General features: G+C 45.2%; 3 protein-coding genes and 2 long non-coding RNA genes across 8 annotated transcripts; 3 read left to right on the top strand and 2 right to left on the bottom strand.

Moving 5' to 3' along the window:
• Positions 1–926: 926 nt before the first annotated feature.
• LOC108163126 (blastoderm-specific protein 25D) lies at positions 927–8,487 on the bottom strand. Of its 3 annotated transcripts, XM_017298237.2 has the most exons (8): positions 7,823–8,487; positions 7,199–7,443; positions 6,690–6,927; positions 6,470–6,556; positions 3,767–5,567; positions 2,116–2,560; positions 1,940–2,051; positions 927–1,875 (listed from the first exon to the last, which is right to left on the bottom strand). In XM_017298237.2, the coding sequence occupies exons 1-8, from the start codon at positions 8,091–8,093 to the stop codon at positions 1,598–1,600; spliced, it is 3,477 nt and encodes a 1,158-aa protein (XP_017153726.1). In that variant the 5' UTR covers positions 8,094–8,487; the 3' UTR covers positions 927–1,597. The 3 variants fall into 3 exon arrangements, with proteins under 3 accessions (XP_017153726.1, XP_017153724.1, XP_017153725.1); XM_017298235.2 differs by lacking the exon at positions 6,470–6,556 and having other exon boundaries at positions 7,823–8,486; XM_017298236.2 differs by lacking the exons at positions 6,470–6,556; positions 7,823–8,487 and adding an exon at positions 7,523–7,621.
• Positions 6,920–7,175, top strand: LOC117188564. Its single transcript, XR_004472655.1, has 2 exons — positions 6,920–7,045; positions 7,118–7,175. It is a non-coding gene; the product is annotated as an uncharacterized LOC117188564 (long non-coding RNA).
• Positions 8,488–8,918: 431 nt separating the features above from the next.
• LOC108163237 lies at positions 8,919–13,261 on the top strand. The gene is made up of 3 exons (XM_017298398.2): positions 8,919–10,172; positions 10,231–12,072; positions 12,134–13,261. Exons 1-3 carry the CDS (start codon positions 9,273–9,275, stop codon positions 12,857–12,859), a joined length of 3,468 nt encoding a protein of 1,155 aa, XP_017153887.1. The 5' UTR covers positions 8,919–9,272; the 3' UTR covers positions 12,860–13,261.
• A 901-nt stretch (positions 13,262–14,162) lies between these two features.
• On the bottom strand, positions 14,163–15,015 carry LOC108163239. Its single transcript, XR_001775645.2, has 3 exons — positions 14,906–15,015; positions 14,598–14,849; positions 14,163–14,538 (listed from the first exon to the last, which is right to left on the bottom strand). It is a non-coding gene; the product is annotated as an uncharacterized LOC108163239 (long non-coding RNA).
• Positions 15,016–15,043: 28 nt separating this feature from the next.
• On the top strand, positions 15,044–16,618 carry LOC108163238. 2 transcript variants are annotated; one of them, XM_017298399.2, is made up of 4 exons: positions 15,044–15,150; positions 15,212–15,832; positions 16,002–16,234; positions 16,283–16,618. In XM_017298399.2, the coding sequence occupies exons 2-4, from the start codon at positions 15,812–15,814 to the stop codon at positions 16,359–16,361; spliced, it is 333 nt and encodes a 110-aa protein (XP_017153888.1). In that variant the 5' UTR covers positions 15,044–15,150; positions 15,212–15,811; the 3' UTR covers positions 16,362–16,618. The 2 variants fall into 2 exon arrangements, with proteins under 2 accessions (XP_017153888.1, XP_017153889.1); XM_017298400.2 differs by having other exon boundaries at positions 15,046–15,150; positions 16,286–16,618.
• Positions 16,619–23,925: the final 7,307 nt, after the last annotated feature.

The following is a 23,925-nucleotide window of genomic DNA, read 5'->3' as shown; positions in this document are numbered from 1 at the left end:
ATACTGACGAATTCATACTCTATAATACATATTCCTCGTTTTTGATATTCCGTAGAATATTACTAACTAGATAGATCTTTCAGACCTGCCCACATAGTTTTATCCAATTAATGAACCTATTTTCTAATTGACTGGTTTACTTTAAACACTTGCTTTTATAGTTGTTAATATTTTTCTGTTGGTTAATCAGTTTAGTTTGACCAGATAGAACCGCGACTTTTGATTCTACCCATCGATGATGCATATGCGTAACGAATTCGGCGGTAATCTGCGTTTGTTTTTTAAAATATCTTAGCATCACAATTTTTGCTTTAAAATTGCAATTAAATTATGTGACAATACCCCGTAAATTTAACTAAATTTTAAGGTTTTTATTTTTCAGCGAAGGCAGCGTACAATCCATTTGCTTAAATTTGTACAGCTAAACCGCATTCGAATCATTTGACGAATTAGCTAGTATACATGGATATTGGAAGGCCACTCGGATCCTGTGTAGATTAGCAGCAAGAATACTCCATTGCTTTCGAATTTAAATTTAAATTTGTAAATCATAAATGTACCACCAAGGGAACTGGAAGCTTATTGTTTTATAAAAACTCAATCGTAATAGGTTTTTTAAATAATTTTATATTTGGTTTTATATTTTTTGATACTTTTTGTTGATACTTTTAAAAAGTAAATTTCTATTTTGATCGAAAGTATTGGGTTAAGCAGCGTTGACCACACATGCCATGCATACATAATATTTACTAATGTGTTGAATCGAAATATGTATTACATAGTTAGATCAGGGGGAATATTGCATTCCCCTACGGATAAACCGCGGTGCGATTGAAAAATGTTTAACAAAATGTTCGCGTTCGCAAAAGCAATCGAAGAGTATTGGCTAACTTAAATCGCATAAATACAAAATACATTCAATTGTGTAAGATAAGGTGTGGTATGGATTACAGATGTACAGGTCTTTTTTCGTTACATATTATATCAATATCATAGATCATTTTGTTTGTTTGTTTGTTCTACCAATAAAATTAACAACAATTCCGATGCATTTGGATTGGGCACGTGATAAACATTTGATAAACGTGGCTTGCCTACTCTCTCTCAGACGCATAACAAATTTAAAATACTGTTTTTGTTCTTTCTTCTAATATAATTATATGTTAATAGACGTTAACTATTTTTGCGTAGTCAATTATTAAAGTCAACATTGCAGTAGAATATATAGCGATATCTATATATTGTATATTAAACGAATACGCGCGCGCACGTAAATAGTTTCTCCGTTTAGTTTTTGTCGATTATTGTGTTACAAATTGGTACATTAGTGTGTGGAGATTGTTCCTCTTTGCGCGTGGGTGAGTTTTTTAGTTACTTGTTTAGAGTTATTGTTTTTGTTTTTGTTTTTGTCGATGTGCTGTGCCTCTTTCGTGTCAAACAACATTCATTTACAAACGACAATGCAGCACGAAAAAACAGATACTAAATTAAGTCTATATATATATAACATTCATAACGATACGCTGCATACGGAGTGCATGAGTTCAAGTTCGATGTCTCTCTATTGATTGGTTGATTGGTTGTCTTCTTGTGTCGACTAAGGCATGCCTGGCAATCCGCCGAGGGCGGCACCAACTAGACGCTGCTGCTGCTGCTGTTGCTGCTGCTGCTGCTGTTGGTGTATTAGATTCACGCGCGCACGCTGCTGCTCCAAGCGCTGCACGGTGGCGGTCAGATGCGAATTCTCCACATACAGATCCTTGACAAGAATATCGGCATTCTGCAGACGTTGCGTCTGATCGGCCAGCATAACGCCCTGCGCCTCGATGCGGCCATGCAAATCGTTAAGCTCCACTTGATGCTGACGCCAGGATTCTGAAAGAACAAACCCCCATAAGAATTGTGTATTTTCTATTGCCATACCAGCTGAGCCACTCACGCTGCATCAGGGACTCGGTGTATTGCTGCTGCTGCTTGATCACATTTTGCAGATGGCGATTTCGCAGCTCCAGTTGGTTCAGTCGCTGCTGAAGCGTTGGATGCGTGGTTCGCTGTAATAAATTGAACGTTTAATCATCAAGTTTATCCTTTGGTTACCCCGCTCCAATGGCTCACCGCATAGGCCTTCTCGAGCACAGGTCTCGCCTCCTGCAACTGTTGCAGTTCCATGACCAAACCGTCACGTTGCAGGCTCAAATCCTTGATCTGCTCCTTCAGCGACAGCTCAAAGAACTTGAGGCGCTTCAGCTCCTCCTTCAGGACATTGGGACTGCTGCACTTCTCGTGGCTGAGGCACGAAGCCTTGCTGTTGGACACCACGCTGTGCGTATCGAAGCTCTTGTTGGATGCCGTCGAAGAGGTCTCGCAATCGGCTATCTCTCCCTCCGACTGCGCCTGCTGTGGGCTCTGCGACCGCTTGGGTTTGCTGATTGGTGCCGGTCCGGACGGCCCCGGTTGCGCAGCAGATGATGATCCACTGTTTGTGGGCGACCCACCCGAAGATGTGCTGTCAAACGGTGTCGTACTAAATATGGATGTTTCCGAAGTGGTGAGGTTGTTCCTGTTGTTGGAGAACATTTTTAGATAATTTGAAAATACACATAGACCGTAGAAAATATATCAAGTGCATGTGCATGTACTGTGCAGACTTATAGGCTATATTTATACCGATTTTTGGAGTATTGAAATTCGCATATTTGAAAGTCGGAAGGATCCATTTTTAAGGTGGATCTGGGCACAGAAATTTGTCTACAGCCACAACTCGATCTCTCAGACAATAAGAATCTCTTGATTCGGTTCAAGAATATAAAATATGATGCTTATTTCGGAAATATCCATTTTGAGACATTTTTAAGGAAATACTATGCAATCGATCGGAATAACTAATTATAGCTTATTTTTAGCTACTTCAAAAATGTTTCAAACACAAGAAATGCTTTAACTTCGTCTTTCCTAAAGTTCATATCTTTGCAGAATTTGTAATTGCATTTTTCTAGACTTGGGCCAGTATTTTATCTAATATTTTGTTAAGGTTTACTTTCTATATATTTGTATCGTAAACAAACCCCAAGATAACGATCCTATATACCATTACTGAATGTTAAAAAAATATTTATATTAATCTTAAGAACTAGAGAGGAACTATTCATAGAGAGAGCAAGATATAGGATTGTGGCTCCTGTAACCATTGAACCGAAAAAAGAACAAAATATCTAATTTATTACTGCATAAACTTTAGAAAAAAAAACCTATTCTCGCTTAAAATATATTAACCGATGACGGATTTTATAACAATGTTGTATCAACAAATCAAAGGGTTCGATGGCCCCAGAAGCAAGGACCATAAGATCTTAAGCCAGAGTTAGTTTAAAAATCTTTAAAAATAAAAATAAAATAGCATTGTAAAAAAAATGCTGCATTTATATGCTGTTACATTTTCCTTTGTTTTTGTTTTTTGTATGATTTTATTTATTTAAAAGCTAGCCATTTTCAAACTTTATTGAAATAAAATGAATCTGCCTAGAATCTGTGGATAATTCCTAATAATTTTTCAAAAATATTTTTTATGTAAAACCCCATCATATGGCACCCAACCTTTCGGCATTATAAATTATATTTATTGGACAAACACATACATATATTACGAACTAGTTTAGCTTAAGCTTAGATGTGGTTAAAAATGAGTGATAAAACATATATACAGGATGAGGAAATAGGGTGAGAAAAGAGCGTGAGAGACAGACAGAGATGGTCATGGAATACTCACCGACTGGTCGCCTTGTGCGAAGGTGAGCCACCCAACATATCGAGAGCACTGCCGCCACTGGTATCATCTGCTGGCCCTGCTGTTTGTCCAAAAGTCTTGGCCGGCTCCTGGATGGTGCTCTGCAACCAGAGGTAGCTGATGGGGGAGCTGGCCGGACTCTTGCCCGCATCGGCGCTCAGTTGGGCAATCGATTCGGAATTCAGTTCGCAGGCACCGGTAAGGATCTCCACGCTCTCGCCGAGTCGTTGCCGCAGATCCTCGATCTCGCATTGCAGCGTACCAATCTCCTGGGACTTCTCCTCCAGCATGCGCACGGTGCTGGAACGTAGCTGGGCGGCCTCGGCCTCCAGTTCGGTGTACTGCTGCTCGAGCATGTCGCGCTCATCGATGGGCGAGAGGCGGCCATCCTTGCTGAACTGCTCCTCGTATTCGCGCACCTTCTCCATCAGCTCGGTGAACTTTTTGTCGCTCTCCTGCTGCTCATCCTCGTAGATCTGGCGCTCCTTCTCGAACATCTGACGCTCTTCGCCCAACTTCGATTGCCAGTAATCCTCGCAGTCCTCATATGCGCGCTGCATCTGCTCCAGACTGCCCTCCAGCTCCTTGCAACGGCTGTCTGGTGCGGCTCCTGTGGCTGTGGCCGCCTGCAACTTCTCCTCCAATTCTGCAATGCGTTGCTTCAGGCTGGCCAGCTCCTCGTCGTGGCTCTTGCTACGCTGCAACTCCGAGTTGAGTGCCAGCCAATCGCCGCTGTTGCTGTTGCTATTGTCGCTTAAGTCGCCGCCACCAGTGCCCCCAGTCCCATCGGTGCACTTGCGCTGCTTGCCCAGACGCGGACTCTCCTCGGTGATGTGCGTCTTGCTGGGGGAGTCGCCGCGTCGCTTTGTGGCCGCCACACCACCGGCCGCTGCCTCTGAGTCTTGGTCCTGCTTCTTGTTTCTGGTCTTAATGCGCGTCAATTCCAGAGTCAGGCTCTCAACTTCGATGGTCAGCTCGTCAGTCTTATCGCGCAGCTGGGCATTCTCCATTTGGAGGGCGGCCAACTTCTCCATCAGCTGCAGCATCTCCTCCTCGTCCGCGGCCGCCTTGTCGACGCTATCGCGTCGTCCGCTATGCGGACTGTGCTCGGGACTGCTGCTGCCATGTTGATGACGACCCGACAGCTCGTTGTTCAGCTTGATGTTCTGCTCGAGCAGATCAGTCATTTGCAGATGCGCCTTCTGCTGATCCCCCTCCAGTTCGGCGTTCTCGATGCGCACCAGTTCCAGCTCCGTCTTGAGCTTGATCTCCTCCTGTTCGAGGTTCTTTAGCTGCGCCTCCAGCTTCCCCGTCATGGCCGTCCAGTGATCGCGATCGTTGCTCATCCGCAACGTCAGTTCACGCACCATGCTCGCATGCCGCTGCTCCAGCTGTTGCACCTGCTGCTTGGAGTTATCCTCGAGCGTAGCATGCCGTTCGTCCACCTCGGCGGCCAGCAAAGCCACCCTCTGGTTGGCCGCCTTATTGTCGGAGCGCAGCTTAAGGTTTTCCTCGTGCTGCTGGCGATAGGCTCGCCGATAGTTGGCCAGCTCCGACGACTGCAGGGCCACCAAGGCACGCAGCGTATTCGTGTGCGGATCCCGGTCCATGGGACTGCGGGACTCCTCCTCCAACACTTTGGTCAGCTGCATCAGATTGACCTCCTCCTCGTCGAAGCCCAGGGCATGCAGCAGGGCGCGACTGTTGACGATGTTGGCCTGATCCCAGGCATCGATTATGCTCTCCGCACCAATCATCTCCAGCTGCTGTGGCGTCACGATGTCTGCAATTCTCACGGCAATTAGCAAATCAGCAACAATAATGATAAGATTATGTACCGAGTCGTACATATAGTATTTATGTACACATTTATAGCCCAAGATACCAGGTGAGGTGTAGGGGAGTGGGAGAGGGAGTGGGAGAGGGAGTGGGAAGGCAAAGGGCACGGATGTAGGTGTGGTGATGGTGTAAGCGAAGGCGCCGAAAGTTTACTTTATTTAAGATCCGACAGTGGAAATAATTTGGCATATAGAAATAAATAGAAATCATGAAAAAATAGTGCAAAAGGAAGCCTAATACTCAAGTTCTGCAAGGACAAAATTGGGAGGTGCAAATTTCAGATAAGCGAACGGACAAATTCTTTTCGAATGACTCAAACAGTTAAAATTTAACACAAGCGAATTTTGTACAAAGAAATTCAGCTTGGAACTAGAAAATGTACCTTCTTTTAAAGGCATTATGTTCTGATCTTTTAAAGGCATTATGTTCGTCAAGATATTATAAATATATGAGAATTGCGTCCCTAATTGAGCAACAATAGGACTCGTCATGCACAAGACATGTATGTGGTTTCCTTTTCGCGGTCTATCTAGGGTATTCTCTTGTACGGCATTCGCTTTAAGTATGAGTCCTATCTGTATCTGTACTATCTATTCTATCTAAATGTCTTTGCCAAATTAAGTCCCCTGCGGAGTTCCAACACTTTTTCTTTTTTTTTTTGGTAATAGATAGGTGAAGGTAAATACAATATAGTACGACTATTTATGTGATTATACAACAATTAAACGGTGCGGGCTACATAGTAGAGTGCGATTAGATACCGGAGTCGAATGGTTGGAATTGGATTTGGATGTGGATGCGGAGAATGCTCCTCCTCGAGAGAGTGATAGAGAGAGCGGCACAAACCTTTGCAGCAGAACAAACGGCCGCCGTGATAGCATCTCCCGTGCTCATACGCCGGTGCGGTGGCAGTGGCTGGCAGCAGGTGGGTGCCTGCGGTGGGTGTACCAACAACAACAAGTAGTGTTTTTGTCTTTGCTTTTTGTCATAAATTCTGGGCATTTTGGGCTAACAAAAGTGACTGGGGCTGCCAGGGGCGATTGTGTATGCTCTTCCTCGTACTTACCCAGAGATTCGACGCTGCTGCTGTTTTGCTGCTGATTCTGATTCTGTTTGGCCAACTGTTTCAGCTTGCTGGCCGCCGTGGGGGATGTCACACCCGCTCCTGCTGTTGCACCCATCTTCGATTGCAGATTCTTGCGGGCGGGCAGCGAGGCGCAACGCTTCAGCTTGCTGCCGCTGGTGTGGACGGAACGCAATCGCCGGCTGCCCGGGAGATCGCTCTGAGATGATGAACGATGGACCTACAAGTGTGCAGAGAAGTTGGCATTAGTGACGAGCATGAACGAAAACGATAGAAGGACAATTTGAGCCCAGAAGAATGGCAGATTTCCCTCCAAAAGGAAGGAACTGCTGTGGAAGGTACGGTTACACGTTCAAAAATGATTTCTGCAATGCATTTGTCTTCCATTTCTTATCCGTATCCATTGATAGGTCCATTGTCCTCCCTCAGGAAACCCTTCCCTCGTGAAGATCGCCTAGAAATCGTTTAGAAATAAAGATTGGGGGACCCACCTGTACGGTCAGATCATCGCAGCCATTGAGACTCGTTTGCTGCTTCTGTTGCTGATCCTCATCCGTATTGTCCGAATCCGTCACCGACAGCTCATAGAGCCCTACACCCTGATGTGGCCTCGAGCGGCGTCCGTATTTCTTCGTTCCCACAATCAGTTTCGGTGAGACCTCGCGATCCGAGGATTCGGGTGGACTTTCAATATATGTGCTGGCCAGGGGCTCATCACTGATGACCAGAGAGCGCTCTAAAACAAGAACAAAAACACAAAGAAATATATGAGAAACTGAGGCCAAAACGAAGGTGTGGCTGCTGTTAGATTCTACCAAAGCGTGCGGCTAATTTTTCAATTATTGGATCTGTGATGTGGCCGCCAGCACGGCGATAGTAGAAGCGCGTTCCCATTTTGATTAAGAACTAAAGTGTCTGCCAGAATGAGAGCTGCTCTTATATGTTAGAATCAGCTACCTGAAGCATCCTTTGGACAAACCAGCAGGTAGGATACGGGCCGCTAATCGTAAAAAGTGGCGATTACATCGATGGGTTTTATGATCGCGGCCACCAGCTGCCGCCGCTGCTAATCCGCGTACCAAATACCCAAAAACTGATACTGATTTTGGCCTTACCCATAAATCCCGGGGACGCTGTGCTGCTGTCGAATTCTGCGCCAAGAAAATTAAGTAGCGCCTCCTTGAATTGCCCGAAGGATACACCAAATTCGTGGGCGCCACAGCTGGCGGCCAGGCTGGTGATCAATGCCGCCCCCTGGTCGCGCAGCTCCAGCAGGGAGCAGAGCTTCAGCAGCGAGGTCTCGTCCAGCAGGCCGCAGTGCGTTGTCTCGCAGCTCTGGAACATCTGATACAGTTTCTGTTCATACGGATCGGAGGACACTTCCATTATATCGCGGGGGATACGCGGGCGCCTGCAGTTTGTAGCCGTTTTTGGAAAATCTTGCGGTGAAATCGATAAAGCGCTGCTATTGCGTTGCCGCTGCCACTGCACCTGGGCGGGGGGGACTTCCACGGCCAGGGGTCGACGAAACTATAAGCGTAATCGTAGGGGAAGATGGAGGTGGAGGTGGAGGAGGACAAGGCAAGCGCGTGTCTGGCTTTGGAGCGTGGGAGGGCGGGGGACTCTACACTAAACTATGATATGCACTTTGGAACAAATAACAGAAAACACAGCACTTATTGGTTGCAGTATTTTGGCTTAGCGATTGATTAAAAAAAAAAACAATAATATAATGCAGTAATAGCCGAGCACTGTGGCGCCTTCTGACGGGCAGTAAAGAAAACAGTCATTCAGCTAGGAATGGGGCACGTCACTGGCGCGCATATCGAAGTCACAGCTATCGGACAGATACAAATATATCATACAACATTTAAATTAAAGCAATTGTTGTAAAAAATGCATATTATTACTTTTAAGTTTTTGTTTAAATTGAAACCAATGTAGGCATTTTAATTTTAAAACAGTTACTTTATAAATTGGAATATTTTTGAACAAATAATATTGCTACTTCAACTTATTGTTGAAGAGAACTGAAACATCGTTGAATCTTTTTCAACATATGTATGTACAAGTTTATTTTAAATGATTAATTTAGACATGCATTTGATCGAAATGGGTGTTTATCTCTTTAAAATAAACCAATCAACGTGACTTTAAGCGATATATCGACTTGTGTACGTGACTGTGAGCGCAGTGGCGATAGTGCTATCGATGTTTCTTCAGCACCATCCATTTGCAAGCCAAAAAAAAAAAAATAAAAAGCAGATATATTTTATTTTTGTGATTCGTAGCCAAAAGAGCGAAAAACTAATGGAAATTCGGTGCAGTAACCGCGTTGCAATGGAAAAACGTGATTAGGGTTTATGTGCGAGCAACGTTTTGCATTGGAGTTTCGTATTCCGATAGCACGGCCGATACCCCCTCGCATCCGGAGTGGTTCTTCTCTGCTGTTGATATAAATTTTTTGTTTTCATTACGAAACCTCGGTCTGCCCGCAGGCAGGACACCGACACCGATCGGGACCAGGATTGGGATTAGGCAAACAGTGACCACATTCTTATTGCAATGGCCATGCACTCGTACATGCGGACGGGCCCCAGCCATAGTCAGACTCAAGCGAGTAGCCAGGCGAGTCCGGACGAGATGAATGGCTTCCTCAAAGATAAGCAGGCCTGGGAGCACGCCATATCGCTGTACCAGGGACCGGATCCCCTCGATCATTGGTACAACTACATATGCTGGTACGAGAACCTTGCGCACAGCGATCCGGAGCTCAAGTTCCGCGAGACCCTCGAGCGCTGTCTGACCGAGTACGAGCACAGCGAATACTACAGGCAGGACGCACGCATGGTGCGCCTGTGGCTCAAGTATATAGCCATGCAAACGGATCCGCTGCACTTCTATCAGGTGCTCTTTCAGCGGGGCTCTGGGCGCCAAGTGGCTGCCTTCTATATTGGCTGGGCCAGCTACTATGAGTCGCGGGAGCAGTTCAAGGATGCCGAGGCTGTATTTAACCTGGCCTTCCAGGAGAAGGCCCAAAGCAATGCCGAGCTCCAACATGCGCACACCAAGTTTACCTACGCCCGATCATTGCATTATCAGCGACAACAGCAGCAGCAACAGCAGGCGCAGGTGCAGGCACAACAGCCGCAGCCGGATGCCTTGCAACAGCTGGCCAACTACGCACAGCAGCTGCCGCAAAGCTATGCGCCACAACAACCACGTCCACAGCCGCCATATCAACAGCAGCACGCCTCTGTTTATCAGCAATATCCGCAACAGCAACAGCAGCCACAACAGCCGCCACCGCCACCTCCGGCTCATTCTCAGGAACAGGTGGCGGCATATCAGACGCACTACCAGGATCAGCCGCGCTACGAACAGCAGCAGCAGCAGCAGGTCCCTCCACCTGCCACAGCACATGTTCCTCCGCAGCAGCAGCAGCAGGCGGAGTATGCGCCTCAGGTTGGTATAAAAACTTGTCCCTTTTTCGTGAAAGATTCTCATGTGAATGCACTTTTAGGCGCACTTTCAACCACCCCAGGAGCAGGCTTTGCCACAGTCCCAGCCACAGCCACAGCAGCAGCCACAACCGCACCACCCACAGCCGCAGCCGCAGGAGCCACAGCAGCAGCATAATGGCAATGGGAATAGCGTGAATGCAGAAGCAGAAACTCCGTCTCCGTCGCCTGCCATCTCTGAAGTAGCCGGACTACGTTTGCCGCGCAATTTCCATCCGTATGGGCGGAATAATCATGAGACGTGGAAGCCAGCCCTCACGCTGGAGGAGCCCGACGATCCATCGCGTGTCTGTCATTATGCCAAGCAATTGGTTTATCCGCCAGGCGCTGGCATCGAGTACAGTCCCGAGGAGATACTCGCCCGCAAATACCAACAGATGCTGGAGGACAAGCAAAAGCCGACGGTGCAACAAGTGCAGCAGGAGCACCAGGAGCAGCAAACACTTTATGATTCCTACGAGTCGGAGGCTTCGTACTACATGACTGCCGTGGATGGAGCGCTCTATGGGAACAGAGGTAGCACCAGTGCGGCGGCAGACTCTGCCGATGAGAAAGCGGCCGAAGAGGAGGCAGGCGAGATTCCGGAAGAGGAGGAGGAAGCAGATGAAGACGAGGACGGAGGCGAGCAGGAGGAGGAGGAAGAAGAAGACTCCGAAGAGGAAGAGGAGGAGGATGACGATGAAGAGGAGGACAACCAGACTGAAGGATACACCAATGGGGGAGTGCAGTTCAGTGCGCAGACAACCTTCGAACAGGACAATCGCTCTATCAAGATCAAGTTCAAGAAGGAGCGCACGCTGGAGAGCAGCAGCACCTACAGTGCCTACACCATCGAGAATATCTACCACCAGCAGCATCCACAGCATCAGCAGCAGCAACACCAGCATCCACATCCACAACAGCCTCATGTGCCGCTGGAACCCCAGCCCGCCTGCTCTCCAATACCAGCAGCCACAGCCACAGCGGGCATCCAGCGTCAGCGAAACGGAGGCCATCATTTCCATCCATATCTGCATGTGCAGACATCGACGCCGAAGAGCGAGGCGAATGGCTATCGTCGGTCCCGCGCCAAGGTCAAGCGGAGCAAATTCCAGCCGGATCTGTGCAGCAACAGCAACTCCTCCTCGGCAGCAGATGTGGCCGGAGTGGCCTCTGGAAATGCGGCATCTGCTTCGGCTGCTGCTGCTGTGAATGCAGGCACTGCCTCGGCCAGTGCCGCCCTGCCCATACACAATGCTACCTTCAATGACAATGCAAACTTCTCCTTCTCGAGCGCCACGGCCCTGGACAACTCCAACAATTCGCTGGCCCTGGCTGTGGATCGCCTACACTTCCGCGACACCTCGCAGGCGAATGCCTCCGGCAACAAGACGCTGCAAACGCACAACAACAATAATTACAACACAAACAACAATGGCAACTCGACGGCGACACTGGCGGACTTTTCCACGTTCCAGGAGAACTCGTACTTTGCCACCCAGCACGACACGGAAGCGCAGGAGCGCCGGCGGTCGAAGGCCGTAGAGACCATAGCCCGGCATCTGGCCAAGGAGACAATCGATCCGTTCAACAGCGAGCTGTGTCGGGCCTTCCTCACCAAACTGAATTTTCCCGGCGACGATGACGACCATGCCAGCTACAAGATCGTACAAACGCCACTGCCAAAAATTTCCAATACGCGCACCCTGAACGTCCTCGAGGGGGTGCAGTTCAACATTGACAAGGAGGTGGGCCGTGGCTCCTTTGGCTCCGTGTACAAGGCCACCGACTCGCGGACAGGCAATGTGGTGGCCCTCAAGTACCAGAAGCCACCAAACACCTGGGAGATTTACATATGTGATCAGGTAAGGGAATACAAAAGCAAAACCATTTATGGATCACATAAATTCTGTTGTTTTTTTGTAGGTACTGAAACGCATCAAGGAGCCGGAGGTGCTGCCGGGACTGATGGACATTTCAACGGCGATAATTGCGCCGAATGCCAGCCTAATAGCCACCGAATTCTCGCCCTTTGGCTCCCTGCTGGACATCAACAACAAGATCCGTCAGGCCACCACCAAAGTGATGCACGAGTCCCTGGTCATGCATTTCACGGCGCAGATATGCAACATTGTCGATCATCTGCATCGCCAGCACATCGTCCATGCGGACATAAAGCCGGACAACTTTCTGCTGATGCGTGTGCCCAGCGTGGACAGCCCGCTGCCCTCGCTGCGACTCATAGACTTTGGTTGTGCGATCGACATGTCGCTCTTTCCCGATAGAGAGCACACAAAGTTCCGCAAGGTTGTGCAGACCGAAAGCTTCACCTGCATCGAGATGCAGGAGGGTCGCCCCTGGTCATACGAAACGGATCTCTTCTGCATTGCGGCCACCGTCCATGTGATGCTGTTCGGCGAGTATATGCAGCCGCAGAAGCGCGGCGCCACATGGGACATACGCCAGAAGCTGCCGCGCTACCTCAAGAAGCACGTTTGGTCGAAGTTCTTTGGCGAGCTGCTCAATATGCAGGCAGACAAGCTGCCCGCTCTGCGGGATATGCGCGACATCATCGAGGAGGAGTGCTATCGCATGGACTCGGAGCTCCAGAAGCAGATACGCACTCTCTCCAACATCCTGCATCGACGATAACCAAGCATTCGCCGTTCCACTCTATTATATTAGTTTTATTTCTATCTCTACAAACATTTTCATTTAACCTGTTGACTCAAGTCAACCTTTGAAACACATGAAATAGGACCCCTTCTCGTGGATGGCCACGAAAAACATTTCCACAAACTGTTTAAAAAAGCTAAAAGCCCACCAGGGCTAATTCTGGCAGGCAACACACATTATATTGCTTAGGTTTAAAGTGTAATAACCCTCTATTTATTTTATTTCGATGCCAAAAACCAATCAAACGAACGCTAAACAAACATTCAGATTCTGTAAATATTTTAGCCACAGACTCGACCCAAAAGCCAAGACTTTTGAAATGAGTTTGTGAAAAACACAATTACTAAAGTGTAATTTTTTATGTATATGTCCAGCAAACTTCAACAAGCGCAAATGTAAAAAGAAAATAAAGTAAGAAAAAAGCGATAAAAACCCCCACAATTATCAGATTGAATCGTTCGATCTACTGTACTATTGAGTAATATATAAAGAACTTTAAATGATAGTAAATAAATTGACGAAATGTTAACACAAAAACAAACCAAAACACACATGGATCGAAAGAACTGATATGCTATTTTATACACTTGCAGATTGATGGTTTCTACGGATTCACAGACATGGATATATGTATGTTGGGTTCGAAGAAGGTACAACCTTTTATCAGATGGTTTGGAGAAATAGGAATTGGAATATCGGCCCATGCCATGGTCCCGAAAACCCCGATGTTGGATGAGTTGGAACTGAGTTTTCATTGAAATTAAATCTTTTTTACATCGATCCAATCAATCCATTGCAACTCAGTTGGAATTCGGATGTCTTAGGTCTCTAATGGATATACTAAGGCTGGAATACTTTTGAATTGTAGATCCATTTGGTATATGACACCTTTTACTTTGTTCTTTTCACAGGCGAAAAGAAACGAATCTTTTACTAACTGGGAATACATTTTTGATTACCAGAGTACCATGGAAAAACATGTACAGATGTATATGTAAATATTTTATATATCATCTCTTTGTCTGTCCAAAGGCGGTAGGGTCTACTTATGTTGTTTCTTTCGATTTCAGTGGATCCAAAGGAGATTAAGGGTTAGTTTTGTAGAGATAAATTTTGGGGCTATGTAAGGTTTGGTGATATCAAATCTGAAAAATATCAGGCCAGTCCGACACTTTCAAACTGGAATGGAAATGGCCCCACAGTCCTTCTGTCTTTATGGGCAGGTAAGGGTTCCAGGATTTCCAGGAACCGGGAAAGCACTACAAAAACACCACTCTGCTTACAATTATTAATCAAAATTTAATTGGCTTTTGTGAGTATACATACATATGTACTTTGTATGTGTTTACATATGTGTTCAGAACTATGGCTGGGGGGGAGTGGCAACAGCGCTCTTTGATCTAAACCTGTCGCGGCACACTGGACAACGCATGACTGGATCAGAAATAATTTCACCAAAATAGTAAGACCTCTGTTTAACCAGATATTCCATGCAAGTCTTACAGAACGTGTGTTTGCAGGGCAATGCCACGGGTTCCACTTTCGGACCATAGCAAATGGGGCAAAAGTCATCAGCGCTGCCCGTCTTAGTTTCTTCCTCAGCTCCAGCTGGCTTGTCCTTCTTATTAGTCGCCATATTTTTTAGTAGATCACGGCTGAAATCAAACCTTTTTTCAAACAACATCCTTTTTATTTTGTCCACTCATTTTCTTACCAAAACGAACGATTTACTTGCCAGCTGTTCTGAGAATTTTCTCGAAGCTACGAAGTGTTGAATACAAGAAGTGCTGCTCAACGTCAAAATGAGGCGGAGTGTGGTGAATATCTGTTTTGTCGCTTAAGAGTGTCGTGTTTTGGTTTTGTTTGCCTTTTAGGGGAGAGGAGCAGAGGAGCGGTGAGAAAGGATTTTGCATCGCCTCCACACAAATTACACAATCTTCAACATCGTTGAATCACGGCATCACGGCTGAAAACAAATTTAAAATTTACAGTTTATTTTGTATTCCGCACAGATTTTGTTACCGGCTTCAACTTTTTTCTATTTTCAATAGTGACTGCTCGTTTCACAATTCCCTCGAAACTGTTACAGATAAAGTAGTGTTGAGGCGACTTCAAGTATCCGTTTGCACTGCAGCATTTGATTTGTGTAACACAGTAACACAGCCACAAGCTGCCAGGCTTCAGCTGTTAGAACAACACAGTACAGAGCTTCACAGCACTGTTTATATTCAACACTTCGTTACTTGTCAGGAAAATTGTTGGAATCGGTAAGAAAATTAATTCACAAAAGTTTTACCTCCGATTTTATATCCTTATTTATTCCACCAGACTTCCGGCGAGGTGGTCAGCTCCAACCAGGAGGGGGGGTGACTGGATCATCTGAGGCGCGGCTCTGTTCCTCGTCCCGAGGAACCAATTTCAAGGGTGGCCAGGAAGCTGGAGCCACATCCGCCACAACCTCCATGTTTAATTTGGTTAAACTGGAAGGCTCGAAACACTGCGCCACGTCTTTTCCCAGTGTCGCCTGATTTAAGAAGATCATCATCATCAATTGGTGTTTCCTGGTGCTAGGCCAGGAACATGATCAATGCCTTGCGATCTGGCCATTCCATACACGATCATCAGGTGCACAGGAAGGTGGCGCGGCATCAATCGAATGGCGAAGAGGATGAAGAGCGATATGTTGCGCCTGCAGGACCCTCCACGACAAGCAGCATCAGACGATGAAGCGCAAATGAGAGCAGTCTCAGTCCACCAACAGACTGCGATCCGGATTTTAGTCTACCACACAATTTAGTTGACTAGCCGATCTCCAGCAGAAGGTCTGCCTCAACAACCGGAACAACCGCCTCCGCTGCCTTACTAAAATCAGCAAGAAGACACACTCAAAGCCCTAGTCCAGCAGAAGCCCTCCAGAAGGAGTAGCGGATGCAGTCCGACCACGAGAAGGTAAGCCACGAGGCTTTCCCAGTGAATGCCAAAGAGGACCTTAAGTCCTTCTGTCACCGTACAGGCATAGTCCAAATATCCAATTGGTTTTCCAAAATCCAGATAAGAATATTCAAATACAAATAGGTACTTGAGTGCTAATGTAAATAACCTTTCCTCACACGTGTAGGAAGCGGAGAGCAGCGACAAGAACGGTTCAATAGAAGTACTGTCCCGCAAAGCGGCCCAGAAATATGTTCGCCGGCAAAGGAGGTGCAAATGCCGCAGGGACTGCCTCTCCACTGGCAATGCCGGCGGCGAAAGTGGCTCTTGCCGCGGGAATCTGATTAACGACCAACTTTACATCTATCTTGACCGATCTCGAAAGGAACTTCATCCTGTTGAACCCAATCGACGTGGCCGGTGAGTATGACACGTCTCGACGGATCATTTCTAAATCCCTTTCTTTAGCAGGCCACTCTTCATGTTTCGTTGGCCACTAGCTAAAAGTGGCTTGTTTTTCATTGGAAGAAGTATCAGCATGGACTGATGGTAGGAGTTTGCTCCGCATCCAAAGCGTTGACCACGTTCCCGGCCTAGGGACAGAAGACACTTGTTGATGCTGATGGTCTTCATGGATCAGTCCTCGCTGCAAGAAGTACTGGCGCAGCGTTCCGATCCGGCCAGATTGAACATATTGAACATGGGGGGCATCGCGTTTATGGCTCCGACTCCTTCTACACCCAACTAAACTACTATGTTTCACTCGGCAGATACCTAAAAGGCATAAAAGTGTGTGAAAGGATTACAAATGTTTCGTTTCCTTCTTTGTGCGTCTCCAAATTAGAATACCCGTGTGCCTGTGCCTGTGCCAGTGCCTGGGCCGCCAGGGTATGAAAAAGGAAAGCAGCTTTAACCCAATTTCATAAATCAAATGCCACAGCAAAACTCTGGCTCTGTGGCAGGCAATTGTCAATTAAGTGGGGTGGCATGCAACAAGTAACAGCAGCAGCAGCAGCAACACAGCGACAGCATCGCATCTAACGACGAGTGCAACAATGGTGCGCTTGACCCACTTTTCCTTTTTGCCAGTCAGAGCCAAACGGCAAACAATTTCCACCAAGCGACTGGAAAAAGTTGCAGCTAGCTTTTCATGCAACACACACACAGAGAGAGAGAGAGAGAGAGATGCAACAAGCACAAGCAAAGTCAAAGTCGACGCCTGCGCCGCTGCCTGTTGCCTGCTGCGCCTGTCGCTTGTTGCTTGTTGCATTTGCCGCACGTTGGCCAAGTGAAAGTAAAGTGGGACAAATGCAATTATTATTGCATCTAGTAACCGACTTAGAAGTCGTGGCAGCCAGCTCCAAAGCCAGCCAGCAGTTGGAAAGTTGCGCTGCCTGCGTCACTGCCACAACACTGGCACGGCTTTGGCTTTTACACAATATTTTTATTTAATCAAATTGCAAAGAGAAAATTGCAGCAAATGCAGTGCGAAACGAAGAAAAACTTTCTATTTTTTGTGTGTCGGCTGCATTTCCACCGATTGCAGCTGCCACAAACGCACACACACATACAGAGATACACATTATGTGTATTTGTCTGTATTTGGCGGATTGTTTTGCATGCGATAAATTAATGAATGGTGTCCCAGTTCGGGCTTTGGGCATTGAGTGACAAATGAAGTTGTCTCTTTCTCTATATCTGTATCTACGAGTGTGTCTGTATGTTTTGTTTTGCCGTGTGGCAGAGAGATGCCAAGCGAAGCGAATGACAATGCGGTGTTTATTAGATCACTGGGGCACGATCCACTGGGACGGGACTGGGACTGCGGCTACAGATCTCAATCGCTCATCGAAAACAAGCCAACAGAAAAAATATATAAAATAGAATTAGAAAGAGGAAAATATATAAAATAGAATTAGAAAGAGGAAATAAAGTTAATAGACCATATAAAAGCTATCTCGGGGGAGACACTTAACTTTTTTCCAATAAAAGGGGCTAGCGGTATACAGTGGAAGAAAAGAAAAATATCCCTTGAAAATAATATTAACTAGAAATTAAATTAACTGAATAATAGTATTTACAATTAATTATATATTAAAGCAGATTTCATAAATTAATATCCTCGCTTTTGGACATTATTATACAAAAAAAATTAAAATCCTTAGAATCCCGGCTATAAATTTTTTCAGTGCACTAAATCCTAATCCCAGCTAAGGAGAAGAGTTTCTACAAATAATTGCACTTAAATACGTAAGTATGTGTACATATGTATGTCTTGACAATTAAGTTGGTCAAATGCAAGTGGCTTAAACAGATTTATTGGGATTAAACGATTTCACCAAGGAGAAATAATTTTTCTTTCTTTGAACATATATTTTTTGGTAATTCAAAGCAGTAAAAGTTATGTTTTGTGGTACTCGAAACAGTGAATATATTCAGTCTGGGTTTATTATTTATTATTATTATCTATTATTATAGAACGATTCTTTAACATTAAATATTTCAAGAAACAATTTCCAATAATTTTCTTATAACTACATAGTATGTATGTTAAGTATATATTGTTAGGTCTCCTAAAGTGCTTCAATATGTTTTCAGAAGTTAAATTTAAACATTAACATTAAATATTTTCGATCTACTATTTTTAGTCTTAAATACTACCAAAAGCAAATGCCTTATGAAAATATTTTATTTGTTTATTTTTATATTTTTTTTTTAGTACATATTTATTTATGGCTTAGGAAAGCTCTAAGTACTCCTTAATTTGTATAATTTTCTGACACATTCGTTGGGTGCATCCATCTTTTATATTACATTCCTTTTTTATTTATTTTTAAGGGTTTTAGAAAGCTTTAACTTATCGTACATTTGTATAATTTTCTGACACATTCCTTATGTGCAAACCCATCTATGATGATGACTTTTTCCCATCCCATTGATTGCATTTCCCAAAAAGAACGTGTTCAAACTTTACATCTGTCTGCAGTACGTTAATGTCTGGGCCAAAAGCTGAAGACCCTGACTCATTTGGGAATTTAGGGTCGAGCCAGTCGGTTAGTCATCCAGTGACTAAGTGGAGTTCTTTGTGCCACGGGTCCCTCCAGTCCTTTCCACCACCACTCGCTCTCCCCCCCCACTTTTCAGTGCCGTGTCAGGGAGTAGAGGGGACCCTAGGCTCACCTAAATTGCAGTTGCAGTTGCAGCAGGCGGAATGCATCAGTGCGCACACATAGATACACACCCATACCCAGAGAGATGCACTTCACACAGATACTCTCCCCTTGAATGTTGCACGTTGTTTGCCATTTGATTGTCATGACCAACTTTTCACTGCCGTTGGTTGCAAGCTTGTTTCTCATGTTGCCTGCCCCTTTTTTTGTTGTGGGCATGGCACTGGCTGTGGCTGTGGCTGTGGCTCCAGCTCTAGCTCTGGCGCTGGCTCTGGCTCTGGCTAATATGCAACAACATGCAACAACCACTGCTTTGCAAATTGTACGACAAAGCGAAAACTGGGAAAATAGTTAAGTAATTTGCAGTGGAAAGCAGTTTGGAGAAATTCGTTTTTCTTTCTTGCTCTTGCTAGATGGTTGCATGCTGCTGTTGTTGCTGTTGCATTGTGGCACACATAATGCGCCCCACGATCCACATCCGTTTTGAGTTGCTGCTGCGGCACATCGCCTGTTTGCCTGTTGCCGCATTAGAAAGTTGCAACTGCAACTGTCATGGGCCGATGCTGCCACTGCCACTGCTACTGCCACTGGCTCTGCCGCTGCAGCTTTTCTTTTTCCCACTCGCCAAATCGGGGCTAACGTGCAGCAGCAGCACCACTATGCAACAGCGTGCCTGCCACAACTGTCATGAGTTTTGACCTCATAAAATCTTTGCCAGCATTTTCTCTCTTCTGTTAGGAAAACCAAACCGAGTTTGTGTCTTTTGCAATTCGTCTTTGGGAAATTTGACTAGAGAAACTCTTTACAAGAATTTGTGGGAGATTATACATAGATTGTACGTGTACTACATACAGTGCCGGACATAAGTGTTAGCATAGCAATTACTTTTTAGTTAACAGCTGTTTTAGGAGCTTTTCCATTGCAATTTTTTATAGATAAATTACCTTTATTCGATTAATTAAACAATTGTATATAAGTTTGAAAACTTTCATAGGCGCAATTTGAAAGAATTGTTTTTTAAATTTTTTGTTAAACAAAAAAAAGATCTAAAATTAGTTAAATTAGTTTTTAATGTTCTTGTAATTTTACCATTTATTACAAGGAAAACATCTGTGGAAAATCTCTTTAAAACAGCAATAAACTGAAAATCTATTGCTTGGGGAAAGTGCACTTGACCTCAGAAACTCTGGAGCATTGGATCCTTCCAGAAGATTTTTAATTTCATATTCATATAAATTGTAGTTTTCCTTGGGCGTACATTGCCCTAGTCGTAGTCGTATTTACTCTCTCTATCTCTAGGATAGCCTCGTATTAGCCACTCCCTGTGTCCCAGTGGATCCTGAAAAAGATGCAACTTGTTTACAAAAAATATTTTTTAACACATTCATTCAAAAGGATGTAAATACAATATCTGTTGGGTGCAAAAAATTGATATCCCTGCTAAAGTTAAGAAAATTTATCTATAAACCCGCAGTCGGAAAGGCCCTATGGGAAAGTGCATTCGTGTATAGAAATTCCAGTTTTCAGCAGTTTTCAATCATGAATAGAATCATGAGTATACGGATAATCTACTCGTAATATTTTCAATGCAAAACTAATATTTTTGTTTCCAAATTGATCATTTCAATGACCTATTTCAATTTAATAATCCACTTGTGAGTCATTACCTTGAATGACATTGGTAGTTGATCGTATCCCTATAATCAAACTAATTCGGTAGATGACGCCCACCGACAATAAACAATTTGATAAAAGCACATTTAATTTCTTGGCACCATTGTCACAATAGATATTGAAATGTGTAAGTAATCCCTACGGAAACAGGGATTATACTAATTTAATTACTTGAAGTTGTATCATTTTATGTACATTATCTCTTTGGGATTTTTGTTCAACAAAAAACCAAACTCTGCAAAAACTCATAAAACGATCAAGTAGCGGGATTTGGGACAAAAGAGTCTTGAAAAATCCCAGACCCCCACAATAGTTACACAACAAACATTAACATTTCAACGAGTCAACAACTATTCCGTTTTTTTCTGAACGAATTGATGGAAATAAATTGTTCACTTTAATTCGGAAAACGTAAAATGCTCCTGAAAGCTCTTCCAAAAAATCTTAAAGGCTAATGCGGTTCAGAAAACTTTCGTAATTTGAAGAAGATTTCCACTGAATTTACGGTTTTATTACACTCAAATACGCAAAGTTCTTTTTGGGTTTTCTATTTTCGTAGATTTTTTGGAAATTAGTCCCGCACTTGGTGTTTATCTAATACTCGATTTCAGTGGCTATGGCCTAGAGGACTGTGACCGGGACACGGGTCCATGCCCTGTGACCTTACTGCGTGCTGCCGCCTCGTGCATTCAACTAAAGACGCCATTTGCTGACGCCAGCCTGGAGGTTTCTGAAGTCAATGTCAATGCCCGTGATATATGTACATACCAAAAAAAAAAATGTTGAGCCTTTGACTGGGCCGAGAGTTCGTCGGCTCCTCCATCCCAGAGAGACAGAGAGAGATAGAGGGAGAGGAAGAAAGTGACAGCGAGTGGGAGGGAGCCTTCGTCATGCGGCCGACCTACGTCGACGACTGTCATTGCTCTGTATTGGGGCCCGACCTCCGCCTTCGGGGACCTGCTCGTGGCTCGCCTCGTGACTCTGCTCCTATCTGTGCGAGTCCCTCCTGCTATCCTCCCACGCAAGATGCTGTCCTGGATCCCCCTGCCACGTCCGTCCATCCAACCATCCATGCCATGCTCTTCCGTCGACAAATCCCTCCGCCAAAACCGAAAAGCGAAAACAGAAAACCGAAAGGTTATTATAACAATAAGGAGCAGCAGAGGCAGCAGCAGCGGCCAATGTCTGGGCCCCCACCATGTCCCCAGGACGAGTCTAATAACCTTTCCCTTTCACTGAGCAACAGCAGACGACGCCCCTACACACACACACAAACGCACACAAACAGGCAGCGCTGCTGAGACCTCTTCCTGCCGCTCTCCTGTGCTCGGCCTTATGTAAGCTCGGGCCATGCTAATGAAATTTCGTCGTCTGCCTAGCGGTCTTTGCGACTTGTTCGATCACGTATGCAACGGCATTGTCCTTGCTCGAAGGCAGAACGATGCTCGAAAACTGTAGAGCCGAAAAGCGTAGCGTGCAGCCGGCAGGGAGAACGTGAGCAACAACATCCAGACGGGCAGAGCAGAGCAGACTATTATCGGGAGGAAAGGAAAGGGAATTGGGAGAGCCGAATAGAACGAGAGAGAGAGAGAGAGTGGGCACAGTGGCTTCAAATGTGCAGGTTTGAGAAAATTCGTAGTTGGAATGTTAGCTTTCAGGAAGTTTGACTGTAAAATACGATGCATCCTTATTGACGCGTCTCCCTTACTAATTGACACAGAATTTACTTGTTAATTTTTGGCACATTTGTAGCTCTTTTATTAATTATGTGCATATAATTTACAGCTCCGAACCACTGTGGTCGCACAGGAATTGCGGCAGACGCTTGGGTGAAAAATATGAGAACGCAGAGAGAGAGAAGGAGTTCCCGGCAAGTGAACGAACTGTTTGTTGCGTCTGTGTGCGTGGCGTGTGATGTTTCTGGTCCCTCTTTTGCCCTCCCTGCCCTACCCTACCCTACCCATCGCTCCTCCTCCTCCTCCTTGCCCACACCATGACCAAATGTCATTGCACGCCGTCGACGCCAGCCAAAGACTTAACCTTGAAAAGTTTAACATCGCAATAAAGGACGATGCTAAACTAGCAAATGTGTGCGTATACGTACACTCTGCCCAGCATTTACTCGTACACCCGCCCCCCTAAGAGCAAAGTTCGTTCGTCTTTTACTTAGCGTGTCGTTGGCATACGCAACAGATTCTATTACTATACTCGTAATGCATTTATCTGATAATTTAATAATAGTTAATTTCTGTGAAAATCAGGAAAAGTAAAAATAACTGAGAATGTTATGGTATTCGAAAAATGCGTACAACATTCTCTAAAGGGAAAGTCGCAAACAGCAACCACAGCCAATCCAACAAAATTGTCTTTACACATATGTATACATATGTATGTATAAGAATATTTTTCAAAGCCCTAGTTTACTAATCGGAGAATTCGTGGAGTGCCTTGGTACTAACGTACTTGATAAATAACTCTTATCAGAATTTAGGCGTATTTCATGTGGGTGTACGATTAAATATGGGACCTAGTGTATGGATGGAGAGGTTGAAGAAGAACACACATCTATACATTTGAGTGTCTGTGAATAATCCTGACTCATGCAAAGCTGTGTCTGCTCGTTCGTGTTGGGGCCCTCAACCATTATAGCGAACATGAATTGGTATTCGATTTCGGGTTGAAGCTAAGATCAAGCACGATTTGAGAACGATCGACAAAAGGGGGGGGAGGAGGGCTAGTTTGCCGCGACTGACTCCCAACATCAAACATCAAAACATAGCGCAGCATATCAATTGACTTGGCCAAAATAAAAAGAGAAAGCGGGGCCCCCGTTAAAGAACACGAACACCAAACAACGGTAAGAGATGGGAACACCAAAAGCAGCAACAACAAACAACAGCGTTCAAAAAAAGCAACGGCAACAAAGAATAAACTGGGTCGTACAACAGAGCAGCGAGCCAAACCGCAGCATGCAACGCGAGCATGTTCGATGGCCAACATGTTGTAGCTTAGCATTGAACTTGTTCGCCCGTGACAATGTAAATCGTGTGGGTGGAGGGGGTATGTATAGAGGGGTCGTCTGTCCTCGTACTGCTTGAAGAATTACGATGCGCCAAAGGCTTCAACAGCTGCGCCTTCTGTGTCTGGCTCTCCTTTGCTCAAACTTGCTCGCTCTCGATCGTTTTGTTCTCCCGCTCTCTCTCTCTCTCTCTCTTAGAACATTTGAGTACGCTGCTGCTGCAACGTTGACGTCGACTGCGATGACTG

The sequence above is a fragment of the Drosophila miranda genome, chromosome 4 (assembly GCF_003369915.1).
Source record: "Drosophila miranda strain MSH22 chromosome 4, D.miranda_PacBio2.1, whole genome shotgun sequence".
Classification (NCBI taxonomy): Eukaryota; Metazoa; Arthropoda; class Insecta; order Diptera; family Drosophilidae; genus Drosophila; species Drosophila miranda.
Note: the sequence above shows the minus strand (reverse complement) of the source record. Positions and strands in the feature narration are given on the sequence as shown.